Source organism: Crotalus tigris, unplaced genomic scaffold (genome assembly GCF_016545835.1).
Source record: "Crotalus tigris isolate CLP2741 ecotype Arizona unplaced genomic scaffold, ASM1654583v1 scf7180000024302.2721777, whole genome shotgun sequence".
Classification (NCBI taxonomy): Eukaryota; Metazoa; Chordata; class Lepidosauria; order Squamata; family Viperidae; genus Crotalus; species Crotalus tigris.
Window position 1 is genome coordinate 1,590,354 of NW_024100474.1, and position 20,035 is coordinate 1,610,388.

The 20,035-nt window shown below is 37.0% G+C and overlaps 1 protein-coding gene across 7 annotated transcripts in view; it reads right to left on the reverse strand.

Moving 5' to 3' along the window:
- Positions 1-20,035, reverse strand: part of KLC4 (kinesin light chain 4) — a 76,177-nt gene that overhangs the window by 12,366 nt on the left and 43,776 nt on the right. For 4 of the 7 annotated variants that reach the window (XM_039324565.1, XM_039324566.1, XM_039324564.1 and 1 more), the window contains 3 exons: positions 16,685-16,752; positions 15,312-15,420; positions 13,225-13,383 (listed from right to left, as the gene is read on the reverse strand). In XM_039324565.1, coding sequence (XP_039180499.1) covers positions 13,225-13,383; positions 15,312-15,420; positions 16,685-16,752 — 336 coding nt within the window. Of the gene's footprint in view, positions 1-1,424; positions 4,224-13,224; positions 13,384-15,311; positions 15,421-16,684; positions 16,753-20,035 lie in introns of those variants that run through there. The other 3 variants (XM_039324571.1, XM_039324570.1, XM_039324569.1) reach the window with 3 other exon arrangements.

Consider the following 20,035-nt stretch of genomic DNA (forward strand, 5'->3'; position numbering starts at 1 on the left):
ACAGTTATCTACTATGCTTTTCCATACTGTTCCCATCTTTGCAAACTATCCTTCTTCCATCACATTAATATACCAATTCCTGTACTACCTTTTATTCATTAAAATTCTCATCTCCCTCTTTTTCAGGATCTCAGAATCATTCTGGAGTTGGGTGGCACTTAAAAAAAATTATCAACACCATAAAATCACTAATTCCTCGGACTACCCTTTTCTCTTGGTTCACTTCCTTCATATATTTCATTTGTAACTCAGTACTCATTATCCATGTGAACGACTGAACCATCTCAACATACTACTTTCATACTGGTTTTTCACTGTTGAGAAAGTGAATCCACTTTCATTCAGCATTCATAGACTGAAGTTTTTCTTGTTTTACAGCACCCATGTTGTAAAGCTGTCTCCACTATATTCAACTCATAGGTTTCTCCTAACATAGCTAATTCACTTCCACATAATGAAGTTATGTTATTTGCAATTGTTTTTGCTTTTTTCAGCAAACCTTCATTCCTTGCAACAGACTACACGCTACCTACTACTCTTTTAAATGTATTCACATGTCTTAAAATTTATTCACTTATTGTCCCATTTTTAATAACAATTATAACAAAGTGTAAAACTTCATCTACTTGCTCTAGTTTTCCAACATTTGTGTTTAACTTGACCGCAACACATTTCAGGTTTATAGAAAACTGTAGTTTACGTTTTAGAAGAAATCAGACATTTTGCAAGAAAAAGATGTATCTGTCTTTTACATACAGATCTCTTAATTATAAAGATTAGGTGAATTTTGTTTGCTGTGGAAAGAAGCAGAACAAGAAGTTCTATAAGTTTGGGGATACAATATAATCAACTTCCTAAATCTGATACTCTCCAAATGTATTGGATATAAACTCCCATAAAACGCAGCAAGCAGAATCACAGATTATCTAAGTATCTGAGAACTCAAAGTCCGACATGTCTGCACTTCAGGGAGGCAAGATGGATATGTAGAAAAGGGGATGTGATTTGTGTTATTGTCTCTTGAAGTTCTGTTCAGCAGCATTTTCTCCTAGAAGACTAGAATCTCAGACCCTAAAAACATCCTGCACAGATACAGCTTTCAAAAAACACATCTTTTTAAAATTTCTGCTTTTCTTTTCAGTTTTACAGAGTTATTAAATTCAAGACTACTTTATATAAGTAATGACTCTCTTCTAAGGGAGGTTCATCTCTCTGCGCCATTTCCATACAAAGCATTCATATTTTAAATACAAACACATCTGCACACCTGTTTTCTGATCTCTCTAGTGAGCAAAAAAGGAAGACAGCCAGATTATTTGTGGTATATAGTAATGTAAATACTGTATTTGTGTTTGATGAAAATATATTGTTTTCTTTTAAAAAACATAGACAGCATATGGAAAAGAGGCACAAGGAAGCAAAGGTTCAAGTCCTTCTGCCTTTAATCAGAGGTAAATGAGTACACAGTGACAAGGAAAGTACCGTGTAGGTCTCAAAGACAGAGAGTAGAACACAGAATTTCAGCCCCGCTAGACAGTGCGATAAAAAGACTTGTAGATAGCCCATTGCAACACAGAAAGTCGAGCGGGAATGAGAGCTGGTCGCATTTTATGAGGAAGATGCAAGAACAGCATGTGGGTTCACCTCCAGGGGCTTCTTCATTGGAACATCAGACACCTTCTTGGGCAAGGCAGAGTCATAACAGCCAGTGAAAGTAGAGGAGGATTTTTAGCAAGAGATCACAAATATTGCCCACCTCAACCACAGGGTAAGACAGAAGCTGCCCTGATTCAGGTATACTTGAACGTCCTTTCCTGAAGCACATAGCCAAAAGCAAAGGTTTACCACAGCTGCACAAGACTTCCAAAAGGAGCTACATTAAAAAAATTTCAAATTGCCCTGTGGCAAAATTCCACCTGAGTACAACCCTCCTGGTTGATTGAATTAATGATCTGGTTTCTTGCTCCTTCAGCAGGAGGCAGGCATGGGTACTTCAAAAAGCCATACAAAATAATCATGCCATACTTTTATTATTCAGTTCCATTCAGTTCCACTCATAGCTTCAAAAACTGTCTTATCTAATGCCTAGCCTAATTTGTAAACTTAGCTAATATTTTCTTACTTTTAGAAACCAGCTATATTCACAAAGATATTAACCTACATTAACCCCCTCCCCTATCACATGCACACAGCCTAAAACTATGATCAGCAGATAGGCTGAAAAAAGTTTTCTCTCAGATATGCTTGCCCTGGAAATGGATTAAAGCATCAGGCTATCCCTTAGAAATGGAAAAAAAAAACACCACATATTTAGCACTAATGTAAATAATAAACTATCTTAGAAACTAGATTCCTAGCCTAAATATTTTAACATCTAGTTTTCTCTGGGTGAAAGAGAAGGCTTCTTTCAATATAGCCCCAGATTTGCTTTCCTATTTTGCTATATAGAACACGTTACTGCTTTGTTCGGATTAGAATATCATCAGTTTTTTCTCCTTTTCTCAATAATTTTAGGTCAGTGTATCCTGTCTGAATGTTGGGAGTCATATCCCCACCCTATAAAAATATTGTAGCCTAATTCCTGAGGGAATCAGCCTTTTTTTTTTCCTGCCCAGTACCCCTATCTCAACTCACTATATGGCAACATGCTCATCCATTCAAAGACAACTTCTACCAGGGTGGTAATCCTAGGCATGTGGGAGGAAACAGGATTAAATGTAGTTGAATTTATTTTTAAGAAAATGCAAACAGGAAGGCACTGTCTACTGAAAATCCATTTCTACTAGAGCCTTTCTTACTCTGTGAAATTCCTCCAGAGCTCAACTTATTCCCACTTTAAAACTTCTGCCTTCTATTGTCTCTGCTCCTTGTTCTTGCATGCAAGACTCCTTCCTTCATCATTCTCTTACAGGGCGTGCAAATTCCTACTTTCTTTTCTGCTCACTTGACATGCTTCTAAATAAGCAGTAGCTAATAGTGCCACGTTACCATTTAACACACCAATCTTCTATGTGCTTGCTTTGTAGCATTTGGCTGGGACCACACATGCAATGCATTGTTAAAAATTTACATTAATGACAATAAATTTGGAGATGAAACTCCATCAACTATCCCACCCCTCTTGCTCTGTGGGCAGAATAGTAAGGAAACAGTGGCAGTCTGGCCATCTTTTTCAGCAATTACTATTCCTTCTATGAGAGAGGAACTGTGGGAGAAAAATATTCCCAAGGTTGTCATATTAGAGAAGCATTTTCTTGTGAAATGCTAGCATTCTGAAGTGTAACAGGCAAAGCAAGTGCAAACTGGGATTAATCAGTCAAAGACTTAACGTTAGCTCTCTGAATGCCACCTTCTGCTGTTTCTAATGCCTATTTTCATTTCTGTGAAAGCAAGACTTTAGAGAGAAGGCACAGCTCAAGCTTTTGTCTCTAATCCCTTTATATCTTGAAGCTAAAGGGCCTCAGATACTAGAGGATACAGATGAGCTGTTTCTCTATCTTTCTTTATGGATCTCTGGTTTAAAATACTGCTTAAGGTGGAAACCAGGCTCGTATAATATCAGCAGTGGGCATTCAAAACATTTTGCCATCAGTTAAGAGCATGATTTATTCAGCCCATTTGTCCTTGTGTATAATTTAAAGATGGGAGTTGGGGAAAAGATATTAGGCTGTTTGTTTCTATCTCTTAATTCTGTACTTTATGCCATGGAAGCAAGAGAAAGAAAAAGGAAGCAGCATGAAAGATCAGGAAGGGGCATATTGTTCAAATGAAGGCAGCAAAATGGGAAGGCAAGGAATAGGAAGATGGGCAATTGCGAATGTAGTGTCACCAGAGTAGGGAACAAGTCATTCTCAAACATCAACCTCTTCCCCACTGGTTAAGGTACAGGAAAGAGAACAAAGGAAGCCACAGGGAATCCTGGAAAAGTCCTGTTCTGGCAGACAAAGGAAGTGGAGAGAGGCAACCTTGTAGAGTTTCTTCCTGTTCTCTTGCTGATTGTTGCTGTAGTAGAGCCGTGTGCAGCCAGTGTTCCTCTGCTGTGTTCCTTGGTGCTCACTTTGGATGGAAGGTTGGTTGGGGACAGGTGTGGACTCCTTGCCGAGGAAAGCAGGAACAGTGGAAGGAGGGGAATGATTTGGAAGAAAAAGTTGAAAGAAGCTGCACAAGCATCCAGGTGATTGTGTTGAAAGGGAGGGGGGACAAGCCTCAGGAGGCATTTAAGCCTAGTGCACAGAGAGGAGAAAGACACAATGTACAAGGCCATGGTGAGGACGCATAGTATCCTGAAGAGTGACAGCAAGGGAATAGAGCTATATGTTAACAGTATAGACAAGGAAGTCAAAGAATTATGGCAGGGTAGAAAGTCATATAGGAGATCTTAACAGAGGATTTACAAATCCCTTTAGCTAATGTGAAAAATGCTTTGAAAATTTCAAAATACAAACTTTGCTTAGTCATGCTTTTGGGTAGAAACACCAACTATTTGACCAGCACAATTTTGGGGAAAGAATTAGACCTATTTAATTAAAAGGTCCAATGCACAGCATGGCCATGTAAGGGAAGGCTCATTTATTCCATGGTCCCGTCAACCAATCTAATAAGGTGTGGAACAGGTAGAAAAGAAAGACAATTAGTGGCAAATAATAAAAGGATAAAATGTATTTCTCAGAAAAGAACCCGTCTTCACAATCTCAACAACTAAGATGGATAATTTGGCATAAAAAAAATTGTATTCAAGCTAGGAAAAAAACCCCAGGCATACTCTACACAAGCAGCATTATGAAAAAGCATGATGCTGTTTCAGACAACAAAAATTCTACCAAAAGTGATAGAATTAGACTTTCAAATGCTAGGAGAAAGAGAAAAACCATGCAGAGGAATGAAAAGAAGATCCCTTTATACCAACAACCTACATAGTCTTGATTCATGTGTAGAGTATGCCTTACGTTAGTTCTCAAAAATAGTACAATCCAGATTGAGATCACCTTAAAATGCTAGTGAAATATGAGTTGGATGGATTCCCATATTCAAAATGAAAATACAGCACAGGAGAAGAATGTTAATTAACATTTTTTCTTTGGAATTATTTCCTAAATAAAAATAATCTTCCAGAACAGTTACTGGGAGACAATTATTTCCCACTGTTGCAGTTCCAATCCAAGGTCCTGAGAAACCACTGTTTGCTAAGATTTTGATTCAAACGTACATGAAAACTGGGAAAATGCAGCACATGAAAAGCTGGTTATTAACATAAATGTTTAATGGTTAAGATCACAGAATGTTTTCTTTCCCTCCTTCACATTCTCCTTATTTTTATGTATATATTTATACATAAAATGTATAAATTTAGCAGATAACTTTAGCAATACAAACAGAACCTTTCTCCTAACCACAGTGAGCCAATTTGTAGGTTGTGAGACTTGCTTTCTTCTTCCTGAAAGAGCATCCTACTCCCAAACAAAGCAAACAGGAAAAAAAAATTGAATAACAAGTATTCATTAACAGAATGAAGCTGGAGATGGTAAACTGGCAGTAGTACATAACAGTTTGCTTCTTGGCAAATGTCAACTTAATTAAGCATAATAGGATCTTTCATGTGGGGTAAGCTGTCAGAGTAGGGAAAAAGGAGCTTTTTACATACATGAAATGGATAATATTAAATTGTTATGGTGTTTTACCAAGCTCATAGCTATCTGGGTTCCAGATTTCAGCTATCTTAAGAATATTTTACTGAATACATTGGGAGTTGGGCCCTACACTTTCATGCATTAAAATCTTCTTCTGAGGCTGTTGGAAAATGTAGGCAAGGGTTTGGAGGATTCAACAGTTTTAGCTGGGGATTTTTTAAATCTGAGAATGTCAGTGAAGTTTAAAGCAGCTAGGAAAAGAGAATAAGATGCCAATATAAGAGCTTCATGAGTGTAGATCTAACTGTACAAGGAAGAGACAAGACAAACAAGTGAGAAATAAAGATTACATTCAAACCTATAGCCTGAGGTTCAAACTAATGTCTTTATACTTTAAATATCACAAACTTATGGGAAAATTAAGTCAGGGTTTAAGAATTCCTATAATGAAAGTTGTACTGAGCTGTAATGATAGAAAGCTGTTTTTCTACTCTGACTCATGACTACACTATAACATTTCCTAATGCTGAACATTCTGGGAAATACTCAATTTACTGGGCAGTGCTATAGGATCTCAGCATTTTGCCATTCCAGTTAAAACTGTGATTATAAGAAATGAATTTTAGAGACTACTGGAAAGAGTGACAGTTTTCGCATCTCTGTGAAAAATCTTGGTAAGCTTTCAAAAAAAAAACAAAAAACCAACCCCAAACAAACCAGGTTTCCTAAACATGGTTTGAATATAATTGGATTAAAAGCAGATATATGGCAAATACATAGAAGGAACTTTTAAAATTCTTCTTGAAGACTTGGGAGAGTCTGAGGACAGTTTAAGCTCATATTTATGTATTGTATGGATAAGAAAAGATAATCAAGCAATGAATCAGTGAACACCCAGAAGCAAACAAAGTCATAACCAAAAGCCAACATGGATTTGTCAAAAACAGATTATGCCAGACAAATCTTATTGCATTCTTTGACAAGGTGACAAAATTAGTGGAGCAGAGGAATGCTGTGGATATAATTTACTTGGACTTCAGTAAGGTATCTGATAAAGTAGACCAGAACCTACTACTTGATAAGATAGAAAAATGTGGGTTAGATAGCATCACCGCCAGATGGATTTGTAGCTAGCTGACCGGCCATACTCAGCATGTGGTCTTCAATGGAACTGCATCTACATGGAGGGAAGTGTGCAGTGGAGTGCCCCAGGGCTCTGTTTTGGGCCCAGTGCTCTTACACATCTTCATCAATGATGGGGAACTCATGATACCAAGCTGGCAAGAATAGCCAACACTCCAAAAGATAGGCTTAAGATACAGAAGGATCTTGACAGACTTGAACATTGGGCACTATCTAACAAAATGAAATTCAATGGTGAAAAAAGTAAGGTTCTACATTTAGGCAAGAAAAACCAAATGCACAGGTACAGTATAGGTGGTACCTTGCTCAATAGTAGTAACTGAGAGGGATCTCAGAGTCCTAGTGGATAATCACTTAAATATGAACCAGCCCTGTACTGCAGCTACCAAAAAGGCCAACACAGTGCTAGGCTGCATTAACAGAGGGATAAAATCAAGATCACATGAAGTGCTAATACCACTTTACAATGCCTTGGTAAGGCCACACTTGGAATACACAACTAGTTTTGGTCACCACATTGTAAAAAGATGTTGAGACTTTAGAAGGAGTACAGAGAAAAGCAACAAAGATGGTCAGACGATTGGAGGCTAAAATATATAAGGAACAGTTGCTGGAATTGGGTATATCTAGTTTAATGAAGAGAAGGACTAGGGGTGACATGATAGCAGTGTTCCAATATCTCAGGGGTTGCCACAAAGAACAGGGAGTCAAGCTATTCTCCAAAGCACTGAAGGCAGGACAGGAAGCAATGGATGGAAATTAATCAAGGAGAGAAGCAACCTAGAACTAAGGAGAAACTTCCTGACATTAAAACAATTAATCAGTGGAAAAACCTGCCACCAGAAGTTGCGAATGCTCCAACACTGGAAGTTTTAAGAAGAGACTGGACAACCATTTGTCTAAAATGGTATAGGGTTTCCTGCCTAAGGCAGGGAATTGGACTAGAAGACTTCCAAGGACCCTCCCAACTTTTTAATAATAATAATAATAATAATAATAATAATAATAAGAAGAAGAAGAAGAAGAAGAAGAAGAAGAAGAAGAAGAAGAAGAAGAAGAAGAAGAAGAAGAAGAAGAGAAGAAGAAGAAGAAGAAGAAGAAGAGGAGGAGGAGGAGGAGGAGGAGAAGAAGAAGAAGAAGAAGAAGAAGAAGAAGAAGAAGAAGAAGAAGAAGAAGAAAAATACAAAGACCTACAAATAGAAATAGAAAGACTGTGGCAAAAGCAAGCAAGGGTAGTACCAATAGTCATAGGCTCCTTGGGTGCAATCCCAAAACAACTGGAGCACCACTTGAACACCATTGGCATTGACAAATTCGCTATTAGTCAATTGCAAAAGGCGGCCTTACTAGGAACTGCTTCCATCCTGCCACGATATCTATAATACCATCAAACATCCACATCTGCCTATCCCAGGTCCTGGGTAAGGACTCGATAGGTAGACAAAATGCCAAATCCAGTCTGAACATCTGGCTGACTGACCATTATTATTATTATTATTATTATCGATCATCGCACAGTCAGCCAGATGTTCAGACTGGATTTGGCATTTTGTCTACCTATCGAGTCCTTACCCAGGACCTGGGATAGGTAGATGTGGATGTTTGATGGTATTACAGATATCGTCGCAGGATGGAAGCAGTTCCTAATAAGGCCGCCTTTTGCAATTGACTAATAGCGAATTTGTCAATGCCAATGGTGTTCAAGTGGTGCTCCAGTTGTTTTGGGATTGCACCCAAGGAGCCTATGACTATTGGTACTACCCTTGCTTGCTTTTGCCACAGTCTTTCTATTTCTATTTGTAGGTCTTTGTATTTTGTTATCTTCTCCAGTTCTTTCTCTTCTATTCTGCTATCTCCAGGCACTGCCACGTCCACTATCCAGACTTTTTTGTCTTTCTTATCGACAATTGTTAAGTCTGGGGTGTTATGTTGCAGGTGCTTGTCTGTTTGAATTCTGAAGTCCCAGAGCAGTTTAATTTTATCATTTTCTATGACTTTCTCTATTTTATGATCCCACCAGTTTTTGCTTACAGGCAAATGATATTTTTTGCAGATCTTCCAATGCACCATTGTTGCTACTTTGTCATGCCGCTGCTTGTAATCAGTCTGTGCAATCTTCTTGCAACAGCTTACCAAGTGGTCCACTGTTTCTTCAGCTTCTTTGCATAGGCGGCACTTACTGTCTGTTGCTGTCTTCTCAATTTTGACTTTGTATGCATTTGTCCTTAAGGCTTGGTCTTGTGCAGCCAGAATTAGTCCCTCGGTCTCTTTCTTCAATTTTCCTGCTCTTAGCCATTGCCAGGTTTTATTATTATCTGCTTTCCCAGCTATTTTTTTCATGTATTGGCCATGTAGTGCTTTGTCTTCCCATGCCTCTATTCTGTTCTTCATTTGGTCTTTCTTGTAGGCCAGTTTGGTCTCTCCAGTAGTTAGTAAGCCTTCCTGATATACTAATTTCAGTGCATCTTCATCATTGTTCTTCAGATATTCTTCCAAAGCCATTTTTTCTTCTTCAACCATCTGATGTACTTGTAGCATTCCACGCCCACCTATTTGCCTTGGTAGATAAAGTCTATCAATGTCACTGCGTGGATGAAGGGCATGATTCATTGTTATAATAACATGATTCATCATTATTATTATTATTTTATTATTATTATTATATTATTATTATTATGGATCATCGCACAGTCAGCCAGATGTTCAGACTGGATTTGGCATTTTGTCTACCTATTGAGTCCTTACCCAGGACCTGGGATAGGCAGATGTGGATGTTTGATGGTATTACAGATATCATCGCAGGATGGAAGCAGTTCTTAGTAAGGCCGCCTTTTGCAATTGACTAATAGCGAATTTGTCAATGCCAATGGTGTTCAAGTGGTGCTCCAGTTGTTTTGGGATTGCACCCAAGGAGCCTATTACTATTGGTACTACCCTTGCTTGCTTTTGCCACAGTCTTTCTATTTCTATTTGTAGGTCTTTGTATTTTGTTATCTTCTCCAGTTCTTTCTCGTCTATTCTGTCTCCAGGCACTGCCACATCCACTATCCAGACTTTTTTGTCTTTCTTATTGACAACTGTTAAGTCTGGAGTGTTATGTTGCAGGTGCTTGTCTGTTTGAATTCTGAAGTCCCAGAGCAGTTTAATTTTATCATTTTCTATGACTTTCTCTATTTTATGATCCCACCAGTTTTTGCTTATAGGCAAATGATATTTTTTGCAGATCTTCCAATGCACCATTGTTGCTGCTTTGTCATGCCGCTGCTTGTAGTCAGTCTGTGCAATCTTCTTGCAACAGCTTACCAAGTGGTCCACTGTTTCTTCAGCTTCTTTGCATAGGCGGCACTTACTGTCTGTTGCTGTCTTCTCAATTTTGACTTTATATGCATTTGTCTTTAAGGCTTGGTCTTGTGCAGCCAGAATTAGTCCCTCGGTCTCTTTCTTCAATTTTCCTCCTCTTAGCCATTGCCAGGTCTTGTTATTATCTGCTTTCCCAGCTATTTTTTTTAATGTACTGGCCATGTAGTGCTTTGTCTTCCCATGCCTCTATTCTGTTCTTCATTTGGTCTTTCTTGTAGGCCAGTTTGGTCTCTCCAGTAGTCAGTAAGCTTCCTGATATACTAATTTCAGTGCATCTTCATCATTGTTCTTCAGATATTCTTCCAAAGCCATTTTTTCTTCTTCAACCATCTGATGTACTTGTTGCATTCCACGCCCACCTATTTGCCTTGGTAGATAAAGTCTATCAATGTCACTGCGTGGATGAAGAGCATGATTCATTGTCATTATTTTTCTGTCTGTCTATCCATTGCTTTTAGTTCTGCTTGAGTCCAGTCCACTATTCCAGCTGTGTACCTAATGACTGGAATTGCCCAGGTGTTGATTGCCTTTATGGTATTTCCTCCATTGAGTTTGGACTTTAAGATCTTCTTCACTCTGTTGATGTATTCACCTCTAATCTTTTTCTTGACTTCAGTGTGCTTGATGTTGTCAGCTTGAAGGATACCCAAGTATTTGTAGTAATCTTCCTCATCCAGACTCTTAATGTTATTTTCGTTGGGCATCTTGATTCCTTCACACTACTTTTCCTTGTTTTATAGTAAGTGTGGCACATTTGTCCAAGCCAAATTCCATAACAATATCTTGGCTATATATACGGACAGTGTTGAGCAGCGATTCTATTTCAGATGATGTTTTTCCATACAGCTTCAGATCATCCATGTAAAGGAGATGGGATAGTCTGGTAGTATCATCATCATCATCATCATCATCATCATCATCATCATCATCATCATCATCATTATTTCTTTTTAGATGTTGCAGGCCATAAGGTAGCATAGATAACTTTCATAAGATGCTGCCACCCTTCTATTTGACTAATATTCTAGCATTCATCTAAACAATATGCTTTCAAATGGAGGAGGATTCCTGGAACAAGAATCCACTTTATTTGCCTCTGCAGCAAACAAAGTGACCAAAAACATGGGATGTAGTTTGGATACTACAACCATTGAAATAAAAAGGAAATTGCCATCTGAAATTACTTGCTTTTTTCATTTAGTCCACCCTAAATCCTGGAAAAAGCAAACTATACAAGATGGATGCAGATAATCGTTCTTTATTAAAGCATAGAATAACTAAGATGAATGACACTAATTAAGGCAGATAAGGGACACTAATCAAAGATTCAAGGAATGTAACATTTAAGGAAGAGAGTGGTTCAAAACTGTTATGCATATATTATATACAAATGGTATATTTTGTATATTCTGGGACAAATAAAATACTGGTTCTTTGAAGAGAAGTACTAAAAGCTATGGCCTTACAAGTACTTATGTTATTGTCATGTACTTTCTATTTTTTATTTTATTTATCTGTCATATTTAGAATTCATCCATTTCCTCACACTATTTGTCAGAAAACTGAATTGAAAGAAGAAACTATTATATACCTGCATTTAAAATGTTTTTCCAAGATCCTAGAATAAGGGAAAAACTGGAAGTGGTTTATTCAGTTGGATATTGTATATCACATAGCTTTTAATTCTAATTGGAAAGTACCCTTCAAATGTCATGTATTGCTATTTTGCATAATTCTAGGAGGCTCAGGTTTTCTTTCAAGTAAGTTTTTTTTAATGTATTCCTTCTGGGTACAATCCACAATCAAGACAGCAAGACACCTAGATGCTGATTGGCTGTCATGGCAATTTGTTTATGATAGATGGGGAATGGAGAAGCACATGCAGATAAGGGATCAGTAGAGTGTGAAGAGTTAAAGAGCAATCAAGCAAGTGTTTGTTAGTATGACCAAAGCACAGAAATAATGAATGGTCCATACCCTCCCACAACCATTAATTGAGACCAAATTATTTGCTGCTCAATCTATTTTAAAATAAAGCTTAGAGAAAACAGATATATCAAAGGTGGTAATACATGGTATTTTTCCTCCCAACTTAGGTTTTTGGTTCCAAAATGTTAATCAAAATATCGATCTCTGTATTTAAAGGACAGAACAAATTTTGGGGGAGAGAAAAATAATAAACAAATTTAGTTGTTTTTCATTAAAAAACTAGTTTTACACAGATTGATTTTTTTTAAATTAAAAACTGGCTTTATCATTTATGAACTGGATGTAATGTTGCAATACTGGAAGTGAGACAACCATTTTTCAAGGACTGAAAATGTTTTGTGATATATTCTGAGCCAGCTCAATGGTCTTCCTTACTCAGTTTTGCAACATTTTGCTCTAGTGAAACAAGCTAATCATGACGCTAGAAAGGGCAGCAAAGAAGAAGGGTAGAGGATAGTGACATCTACTTTAGCACGTGTTCTCCTGTAACAAATGCAGAAGAGTGTTTCTCCATGTGTATAGCTTATGTATCAATAAGTATATGAATAAGATATGGGTAGCCTTTTGCTATTTTGGAAAAAAAATAAAGTTTGACCCATTCATTCCACCCTTTCAACCATTCATGCACACATCTACAAATACTGCTGTCCCTACCCCTGAACCAGTTTCTTAAAGTATCGCTCTATCTGTAATCCAGGCCAAACTGTAAGTACTTTCTCTGACAGTAAAGTTATCTCTTTCAATTTTTCCACTTTCCCTCCCCATTCCCTACTATGAAACCATAGTGCAGAAGATCAAAGTGCCTAAGATTAGTTGCTTTTTGTTTTTTCATTTTCATCATCTTCTTCTACATACTCAGCAATTCTGAATGATTGGAAAAAAACACAGAGAAACTAGGCAGGATTTTTCCTGATTCTACCTAAGTGGCAATAAGAGGAATGGGCAGAGATCATGCAGAAGAATGAATGAAGATGGGCATGCCACGACAGGCTATCAGCTCCCTGAGATGCCAGGGGGCAGCAAAGAAGCACAGAATTCAGGGAGTTACTGCCCCCTCTCTCTCTTGGCTGGATTAGGTGGCTCTTGATGGTGGACTTGTACTTACCCCATTCCATTCCACGCCCATACTCACTTCCTCATTACCATCTGTGGTATTCTCGTATTTGATGCTGCCCCCCAGGCTGTCTCGGCTCCTCCTCCTCTCAGAGCCATCACCCTCTTTGAGAATTTCCACCACTGTAGTCTGGTTAATGGGGTCAATACCCTGAAAGGGAAAAAGAATAATAAGACATGGACATGATTTTGGTAAGAAGACAAAGAAGATTTTTTGAGAGTTCCAAGAGAAAAAAGAGAGCCAATTTGGTGTAATGGTTAAGACATAAGACTAGAAATCAGAAGATCAGAAGAGTTCTAGTTTTGGCCTCGGGCACAAACCAGCTGGGTGAGTATGGCTAGTCACTTTCTCTTAGTGTGAGGGAGGAGGCAGTGACAAACTACTTCTAAAAAAAACTTTGCCAAGAAAACTACAGGGACTTGTACAGACAGTCATTGAGAACTGGACATGATTGAATGGAAATAAAAAAGAGAGAAAGTTCATTCTGGATTATTGAATATTATGCAGCAAAACAAAGGCTACTATTCTTTAAGGAAATGTTGCTGAATTAAATCCCGATTTAACAAGGAAGGATTAAAGTACATCCAGGTTATAGGCACTTGCGCATAGCTGCTTCAATCTTGTTCTAACATTTGCTTTTTAAAGAAAGTGAACTAGAAGCTGTAGTTGTCATTACTTACTGTTATATCCAAAACTGAGAAATAATAATAGCTTCTAAAAAAGGGATACTGGAAAATATGGTTTAAAATTAACTTGATTCCTGGCTTGTTTTGGAAGTTATTAGCAGGTAATTGTGGGTTAACAGAGGTTTCTTTTCCCATGTAGAGAAAAAAAAATGAAGCAAAAAGAAAAAGGGCAGTTTTGGGCTATATGTGAAGCTTGTACATATTTGTGCTTACTAAGCCTATTTAATCCATTGAGTAATTTAATGTGTGGAAATTGTGGTAATCACTTCAGTGTGTAGAAATTTGCTTTAAAAAATTAGAGTTTGCTTTGAAAAAATAAAAATGGAAAATACTGTTTTTTGCACATTAAGAATTCTATTTCAGAAAATCCCCCTTGGAATCTATTGAGGTTAGCTGATATCCTGAAAATATAGAAATAACCATCAAGAAGAAGAATAGTTTCTAACCAGCTGCAGCAGAATAACATTACAGCATCAACAAGACTCTTCATACCATAGAGAGATGTCTTATTTTGCTAGGCATTTGGAGCTAAGGACCTTAGAGTTTTATTTTGAAGTTCTTAATTGTCCTGCAGTTTTTAGGTTTATGAGAGTTAGAAGATTCCCTATTTTGTGGTGTTTTATGCTATTCTTGTTTTACTTTTTATTCTTATTTATTATAAATTGCTTAAAGTTTGGAGAGAAAGAAGGCTTCTGTCAATGTTAGCATAAACTAGTTAGCAGGCTATATCTTACAACAACAAAACTGAGCAGACAACTCTGTCTGCTCTGTGATTTTTGCTGACTAAAGAGAAGAATTGCACAAAGTTAAGCAAAGTTAATCACACTAACTACATTTAACTATACCATTGCTGTCATTACCAAGGAAATCTCTAATAGCATTTTACAGTGACAATTTCACCAGCACTTCAGTATCTTTCAAAATGTTTTCAAGATACCATTCAAATCTGAATTATTTAGCCTTCCTTCCTTCCTTCCTTCCTTCCTTCCTTCCTTCCTTCCTTCCTTCCCCCCTCCCTCCTTCCTTCTCCCTCCCTCCCTGCTAGATTCCCACAAGACATTTCATAAGAATACAAACAAACAAATAAAATATCTAAGATTCAATAATTTTTTTTTCATTCACAAAAGAATTATCAGAAAAATCAATCCAAAAAAGCAGGCCCCAAGCCCCAAGTGCTCCTTGGAAAAAATGGTTTTCAGCTGCTCTGAAAGGTGGCTACAATTAAGGCTAATCTAATTTCCACGTTTGTTTCAAGAGTATACATATAAATGCAACTTTTCTTTTATTTGGAATTTCTATTAAGTTGAGGATAAAATAACTTTTATTTGGAAGACTACCTGTTCTCCATTTTGCACAATGCCAGCATGTTTTCTGAGTCACAATTGGCTTTACCTGTCTCCTGGAACGTAGTGCACACTCTTCTAAAGTTTCTGCAGCCTCCAGTTTACCCTGACGCCTGTATAATGCACCCAGGTTCCGCAGAGTGGTATTCACTGTGGGGCTGAGGAGCATTCAAGAAAAAGTGCAAAACTGAAATTAACAATCATTCTTTACCTTTGGAGTAACTTGATCACTAAAGCCCAAGTTATCTTTGATGAATGAATATACTGCTCCATAGAGCTCCTACAATTATACTATTTTCATTGAAGACAAAATGTAATACAGAATGCATGTGAGCCTATATGTAGTGAGGATACTACAACAGCAGTATCTTTTCCTGCACCCATATAGCCGCCCTTGCAACTGATGCACAATCCAGGTAATCACTTTGTTCTGTGGAAACAAGATGTGAGGTTGAGGTTTGCAAAAATTAAGAATTACCATGATAACTGTATTTAAGAGACATGATACAACTCCACACATCCCCACCTTACTGTGGGGAGTTCACCAATGATATGGTTCATGAAGTGGTCAGGATGGGATCTACTAAACTCCCACTAGCTACTTAAGACTACTGTGGGCACCCTGCCCCATTGCTTAGGTATTGGCCACTGCCCTCTACGTTCATTTCAGCGTGGGCTCCAAGAGGCACTAGGCACGTGGCATTCATAGAGCAGAGCTGTCATAGTTTGTTTTAATTTTTGGTCACAGGACCTTAAAATGAACAAAAGCCCAAACAATCTGATCTTTTGGCAGGACATAGAAGGTGTGTACGGGAGGGAATTGGAAGGAGCTCCATCTCAAATGATTTATTTTTTAATACATAAGAGAGCAACAGTCCTATATTAAAAAGAACACCCCTTCCTAATATGACTAGTCAGTAGAATATAGGGGAGCATGACATGAAATAGAATGAAGTAGACATGCATGCAGTCTGTCCTAAGGAGGAGAGATTGCACTCCTTTTGAACCCAGGATTCTCTGATTCAAATGGCCTTACAAAGCAGTTCATCTTCTCCCCCCTCCCCCCACTGCTCTGTATCAGGATTTAAATGCATGCATGCACATCAGAGAGGATATATACCAGACAGGCAGCATCTGAAAGGGGAGGGGGGAGGACTGTGGTGAGGACAAAGGCTGCTCTATAAAGCAGCTTTCCTGGGCACCCTTTGTCATTCCCCCCTCCAAGCATTTGCAGACAAATCATATACAGCATTCCCATCCTCATGAACCTATAAATATTTTTCCCCACCTTCATATTTCTTGTCACCTTTCCACATTCCTTTGGTGAACAAACGTGGAACTCACAAAGGACTCTGTAACCTCTACAACCAGAAATAGAATAACATAAAAGGTTTAGAAACATAAGCAAATACCATGCCTTACCTGCTGACCTTGCAGGCCTTGTACCAGCCACCGTACTCTGCATAAGGGATGTTTTCTCCATGTTTACTCTGGAAAAGAATTTGGCAACAGGGAAAGATTTCTCAGAACAATCATCAAAGTCAAGAGCAAGCATTTCTGTTTCTCTTTCTGCATGCATGGGAAAAATAAAAACAATAATGCACTTGTTTAACACTCGGTAGAAATATAGGATCCTCTAATTTTCCAACTATGAGGAGAAATCTTTGTTTTTCTAGAGCCTTCTGCTGTGCTAGACTTCACCTTTCATAATCCAAAGCCAGCACGGGCAGCAATTAAGGGAACTGAGCTCTGATACATATGAAAGAAATCAGGTTGGGGATCACATCAATAGACTCATACAAGCATGATAGTATAAATATGACCCAAGGATGGGCTCCATCTTAACCTAAGAAGAAAAAGGTTATTTGCAGGTTAGTTCTCCTAAAATATGACTTGACCAAGTAGATAAGGAACATCTTCCCGATATGCTTAGTGCTCCACAGCAAGAGCTCCTAGGCATCTTAATGCCAAATGGTATGAAAGAATTCTCCATTTTTCAGAGGTCAGAATGGCAGGATTTAAATTTCCCCCAAATTTCCTGAGATACTACAAATATTGATTTGTAGCAAAATTCCAATGATGAAAACAGACCTACAAAGTTAAAAATAGGTATGGCAAAGAATTTGATCATTAAGCTCATATATTATAGGAGTGCATTTGAGAGCAGAAATATGGTCTAACAAAAGTCCCCCCCCTTAAATTAGTAAATTGTGTGACATAAATTGATAAAGATAGTTCTCTCAGCTTCTTCATATAAAACATTTATTAAATGTATATAAAATGTTTGATGAGAATATTTTCTGCTCATACAGTTGCTCGAGAAACTTGTGGGATTGTAGGTTAAAAACACAGCTTCATATAAGTGTGAACTCTGTGCATAAGAATCCTGTCATGCAACTTTCTATTGAAATTATGACTGAAATTTTTTCTATCCTTAGCTTTTTCTGAAAGGACTCCAGCTCAGTCATCAATTCCATAGCATACAACTTTGATTTTCAAAATGCCCTCAGGCAAGGCAATTCCCTAATAACTAGATGATTCTAAAGCTATTAAAAGTTAACACTGAAATATCAAATGTATTGGGCAGATAAGTTAGAAACACAGATAGTTGCCATATAGTTCTACTGTATCTAGCTCAGTTATTGACTACAGTTGTTCAGGATGTCCTGCATGGAGTTCCTAGGGACTGGATTTGGAAGTTATGTAATATATGTACTCTGACATGCATGTATTATGAAAAGGTAATCAGGTTTTGCCAGGAAGCCTAGATGTCAGATTCCATTTTTGAATCCTGTTACAAGCCCAACAGGAACAGAACCCAAGTAGTTCATAATACGTCCTCCCACTTGATAGGAAAAAAAATATTTAATGAAGAGTGGAATTATTGTATCATGTTTTATTCTCATTTAAAGCCTGCAATTAACTTGTTTCATTTTGCTGCTGAGTTTTCAGGACAGGCAAAATCATTCATCCAGAATCAAATATTTTATTTTGATGTATAACATATTCATATTTTTATGTACACACAATTTAAATAAGTTCTCGCATCTTTCCCATATAAAGTAACTTGATTTTCAGCCACTCCTGTGTAGGCCAAGCAGTATTGTATAGGATACCAAAATATATTTGCAGCTCAATATATGCTATTAGGACATTTCCAGGATAGATTTGAAGGAAAGGAATTTGAGGAAAAAGAACTATGGTTATGAACAATACTCAGCCTTATTCATTGCTGACTTGGAACACAAGGTTAGAACATTGCACAGAGAGAGCAAGGAGCTGACATCCATATATTTTTGCAATACAGGTAATTTTTCTCCTCAGTTGATTTCTGTTCTCCATCTCAGTGGCTTCACAATACCAACAATCTTCCAAGATTATAAATGTAATGATTACAGCTATTTCCAAAAAGGTTTTTTTATGTATGACTTAGAACTGGAGCAAATTAAAGACTGTATGATTAAATGAATGCAGAATCTAGATACAGTAATTCATATATAACAATGGGAATTCCAGTGGGAAAAACTACAGTAAGTTTACACTGAATACTATACTTTAAAAAATTGGTATTAGGGCATTTTACCTCTGCTACAAAACTCTAGTCTTGATTACTAAAATAGATAGTTCATTCTTTAAAAATTATTGGAAATTTAACAGCCAGGTCAGTTGATTTTTTTTCATATTTGGTGGCTATGTTGAAAGCGCAACAATTTTGGTGAATAATTTATACCAGAATGAAACAAATTCTAAAAAAAATCTAGAAGTTGAATTTCCTTTCAACCTATCTTATATTTTTTAAATTAAGTATTATTAACCTTGTATTTCCCCAAAATATTCAAAAGTAACATTGTACATGTAAGTGCTGCAATAGTCTATACTTCTGATTAGAAAATACTATTTCTTCTGCAGAATGGCTAATTAAGTTGTGAGAGTAAGCTTCAATGTCCAAAATATATTTGTAATTTCAAAAATAAATCTGCAAATTTCCTTCAAATTGGAAACTGCTCTAAGTATAATTCTATACTGTGCCCTATCTGAAATTTCAAATTCTAACTCTAAGTTCTTAGAACAGATCTTCAGTAGCCTTAGATAAAGTTTATTGTAATTTTTTATTTCAGCTTTATGATGTACACTGTGCTGACCACTACTGTTGATACATTGTTGGATTATAAAACGACTTATTTTCCAAACAATATATTCAGTTATTTAAAACCAATAAATGACATTTTGAAAAAGATAATCTAATACTACAATACTTGCAAATTCTGTTTATTCACTACATGTTTATTTACTCCTTTTTTTCTGTTTTCCTCTTTAAAAAGCTTAATAAAATGTAATTTGAAAAACCCACAAGGTTTATTTATGTAACATCCCAACAGGAATGGTAACTAGCTATCTTCATTCTATTTTTACAATCCCCAAATTTCCCATAGGGAATGAAAAGAAATCTAATTCTTTCACACTTATGTGGAAATAAATTCCATGTGTAAGATAGAATTTAGTTCTATTTGGGACAGCATCATATTTATGACATCATTAGGCTATATAGATTGTGACAAAAGCAATGTTCTAGTAAAATGGTTTTTATGCCCTTTAATAACATGAAATACAAAAAAAAATCAAGTAGTCTAGTGGGAGAAGACATTCAAGACAATGGAAACTGAATAAATACATTACTAAAATAATACTCTATTATTCCAGTAATAACATATAATCTAATTTCTTTCCACTGCTTGGAAATATCTTTTGTGTTGTCATGCTGAAGTGCTCCAG